The sequence below is a fragment of the Berghia stephanieae genome, chromosome 7 (assembly GCF_034508935.2).
Source record: "Berghia stephanieae isolate SIO BIC M18660-M18661 chromosome 7, UCSD_Bste_1.3, whole genome shotgun sequence".
NCBI lineage: Eukaryota > Metazoa > Mollusca > Gastropoda > Nudibranchia > Aeolidiidae > Berghia > Berghia stephanieae.
In genome coordinates this window covers 63,890,386-63,894,213 of record NC_088366.1, presented here as the reverse complement: position 1 = coordinate 63,894,213, position 3,828 = coordinate 63,890,386, and the positions used below count along the sequence as shown (strand labels likewise).

At 44.1% G+C, this 3,828-nt stretch overlaps 1 protein-coding gene across 3 annotated transcripts in view; it reads left to right on the top strand.

Moving 5' to 3' along the window:
• LOC144977647 (uncharacterized) overlaps positions 1 to 3,326 on the top strand; it is a 439,534-nt gene extending 436,208 nt beyond the window's left edge. For all 3 annotated transcript variants that reach the window (XM_078923066.1, XM_078923065.1, XM_078923067.1), the window contains one exon: positions 604 to 3,326. In XM_078923066.1, the coding sequence (XP_078779192.1) occupies positions 607 to 3,015 (2,409 nt within the window). In that variant the 5' untranslated portion in view covers positions 604 to 606 and the 3' untranslated portion in view covers positions 3,016 to 3,326. The remainder of the gene's footprint in view (positions 1 to 603) is intronic.
• Positions 3,327 to 3,828: the final 502 nt, after the last annotated feature.

The following is a 3,828-nucleotide window of genomic DNA, read 5'->3' as shown; positions in this document are numbered from 1 at the left end:
TTTTAAAATGACCGACTTGAGGAAAATGAACTTTGTTTCAGAAATAAGAATTTCCCTTTTACTTTTACTGATCACCTTCGGCCAGCTAGGAAAGATTTCAGTGTTTACGCGACGCGTGCTTCTACTTTGGCCTTCTACTTTTTTCTCCTCATTTATTATTGTGGTCAATCGTCTCAAAATGGTATATTGTTGTCGGGGAGAAGCTGATCATGTTGCTAAAATTAAATTTTAAGCTTAACTCGTTTAGTTTCGAGTTTTTTTAAAATGACGTTTTTGAATAGTGAGGTTTGTGTGTATCTCTCTCTCTCTCTCTCTCTCTCTCTCTCTCTCTCTCTCTCTCTCTCTCTCTCTCTCTCTCTCTCTCTCTCTCTCTGTGTGTGTGTGTGGGGGGGGGGGGGGGGGACTTCTAATAGATTGCCCGACTCTGATCATTTTGACTTGAAACTCATTTCAGTTCATTCCGACATGATGCCAGATTGACGTTTTGATCGCACCGACATAGTTATCGAAAGTTGTTTTTTTTCTCTGTTTATCTAAATATCATCAAGCAAAAATGTTTTCAAACAATAAATAACGATCTTCCTCTCTTTCGTTTCTTTCTAGATTATGACCGGCATAGAGATGAGGAATTTTGAGTCACCCTTCGATCCTGATGATGCCGAGATGTCGGCACAGGAGCGACTTCTGTACAACAACAACCACCACAGCCATCAACACGGCACATCTCCAATGATGATGCACCACCCCAATGGGCAGGATGAGAACCACTACCAAATACCATACGCCCACTTAATCCAAAACTGCCCGCACCCCTACCTCCCGCATCAACATCAACCTCCACAAACACCGACATTTCACCACCAGCAACAGCAACAACAACAACAACCGCAACATATAAATTACCAGGGTATATACAATAGCAACGATTTTCTAAACACGATTCCACATCAACAGAACCACGTCGTCAGCAGCAATGGAAGTAACGGGTACAGCACAGGTTACCGGGACAAGTACAGTCTCGCCAACCCGGTCCGGGAGGAAAATGCATGGAGACATAACAGATCTCAACACGGCGGGTCAGGGAAAGTTTACAGATCTCGTAGAAAAGTCTGGTGGATGGCTATGCTGTTCATTCTTCTTCTCATTATCCTCGCCGGAGCGGTTGTCATCACTATATATTTCACGGTTCTCAAACAGGATCCGCAGTCTCAAGCGACGGTTTCCGGAAACGGAAATGACGGAAGTAGTCACGGCTCTGTGGATAACAATAATAATAACAATAACGGTGCTGGTCCGTGGAATAATGTAACGGATGGAACTAATGGAGGTTTTGGTGTGGAACTTCCTACGGATACGTCACCATCGAGACCTTCGTATTCCATACCTCCGCCGAATAATAAAAACAGCAATAACAATAACAACAAACACAAAGATGGAAACTACTACCCGGATTTCGTGAATGTCAAAGTCCAAAAATTCGACGCCTACTGGCATCCAGGAGATTCCAGACTTTTCTCGTCGGTTCTTACCAACGGTACCATCATCCAAGCATTCGGCCCGAAGAAAAGTGACGGAACTGCCAAGTCAATCTACTCCCTGAGCATAACGGATATGGACGGAGTGACCAAATCTGTCCGATTCTTAGGTCAACGTAATCTAGCTTCCGTTATCTTGCCATCAGGCGTGATCGTCCACTACGATTGGTCATCGAACAATATAGACATGGAGGTCAAGGTCTTTGAGCCTAAAATGGGTCATGGCGAGGGACCCATCTCCCATTTGGCTATTGTGGAAGTTGGAGTTAGGGCCTATCTTCTCCGACAAATCTCCAAAGCTATGATTGATGCCCAGAATCGTAACGACCGTCCACTGGTAGGAAATCGCCCTGGAAGTACGAAATGCTTCTCTCGGTTTCCTATAATGGTGACTAAATGTGGAGGTCAATATCCCTACGACGGGGCATTTGTCACAGGGGAAATAACTGGAATCGACAAACCCATCACTATGTCGGCTCTACCATGGCCGAAGGAACCCGACCCCTGTTACACGCATGCGTCTGGACCTGTGTCAAACTATTACCTTCCATTACCAGGCCAGGTTGACAACGACAACGCAACGATGATCAAAGACGCGTACGCTGCTTCGTCTGCTGGGTTGTTCACGGATTTGTGCAACATCATGAACGACCAAGTATACAAAGGGCGTCACGATTTATGTTCGGATATGGCTAACAAAGTGATGAAAGCGCTGAGTAGGCAACAACTACCCAATATCATCTACGACAGCTGTAGCACTATCATCAATACTCTGCATGTAGCTTGCAGCGCTATCTCAGGAATTTCCTCGGCTGATAACATGCCCTCTCTCACCATAAATGGACTTTTAAGGAGTTTGTCCCGTAGGCTGTCGGATAGCTTTCCCCCGGGGTTGCCCAAACAGGTAGACCTGAAAGCACACGCTTTCTGCCCTTCCTCGCTGCCTCTTAGTTCGTATGAATCCACAGTTAGCATCCAGACTATTCGAGGTAATGTGGTCGAGGACGTGATTCATATCAATTGTCCTGATTACCCCGAGGTCACATACGTGGACCTTCACCACCTCCTCACGACATCCGCCGTCATGTCTTCAGAAAGCAGCTTCGACATCGTCAAGCACAAAATGCGCGTGTGTTCCATCTGTGCTTTTGAGAAGGAAGTGAGCGCCCAGGTGGTGTCCGACGAAATGCTTTGTAACAATACGTGCACCAGGAGCAACGTCATGGAACAAATCCCTGGCTACTACAACAAGGAAGAGCGGCAATTCGTAGACCAGGACAGCGTTTACTGCCACGAGTTCTTGACTTCTGTAGAAAATAGAATGGAACCCATCGGGAAAAGATGTCTTGGCAACTGCATGTCTCATTTACACGTACAGTTTAAGATAGAAGATCCAAATACGAAAACGGTTTACTACGACCAAACCGTCCAGTGCTCGGAGCTTAGGCGGCATTCGTGTAAGATGAAATTCGGAAGATGAATGAAATTAACAATTTATGATGACTTTTCTGATATGATGACGATACAACAGTGATCTATTATTGCTTATTGGAGATGAGAATTGAGGCTGAGGTTGGCGTAGTGATATCCGTGTCTATTCATCGAGACCCGATTCTTGGCATTTACATGATCACTCAGTATAATGCATTTTGACGAGGATTTTGAAAGCGTTCTGTAGTAACCATAAACACAGAACAGTCTTAGATTATCATTCTCTTTATCGTGGATTATCAACTCATTCTCCATAAGACAATCCAGTCTTTCTGCTCGTGATAAATTCCAATTAATAAATATTGAAAAAACTATATTATACATACAATATCATCGACCATGAATCCGCTTAAATCCCACGTTTTATGCAATTTGATTATATTATCTACTGTGAAAAGCTCCGTGAAACCCCAATGGAATGGCTGAAGTTCAACATCGTTCCATAATAACATTCATTCATTTTGCCCACGATCAAACGTTTTGTATTGTTTTCCATTTCCACTACATCGCTATGATCTGGTATGCAAACCCCCCCCCCCCCCCCCCAAAAAAAAAACAACAAAAAAACAAAAAAAAAAAAACATTTGACATCTCCAAGGCCCTCCTCCTCATGGATTTCAGATCCAATCCTGGGCTTTCGCTGAAACTGGGAAATATTATTAGGAAAAGGAGGTCCGAAATACATCGTAGTATTTCCTGCCTGCTGTGCTACGTGGGGTTCACAAGACAAGACCGCTTGATGGTCAAAAAAGATTGCGGTGTCTATTCGACTGTCTACACGATTACTTGATCTCTGCATATT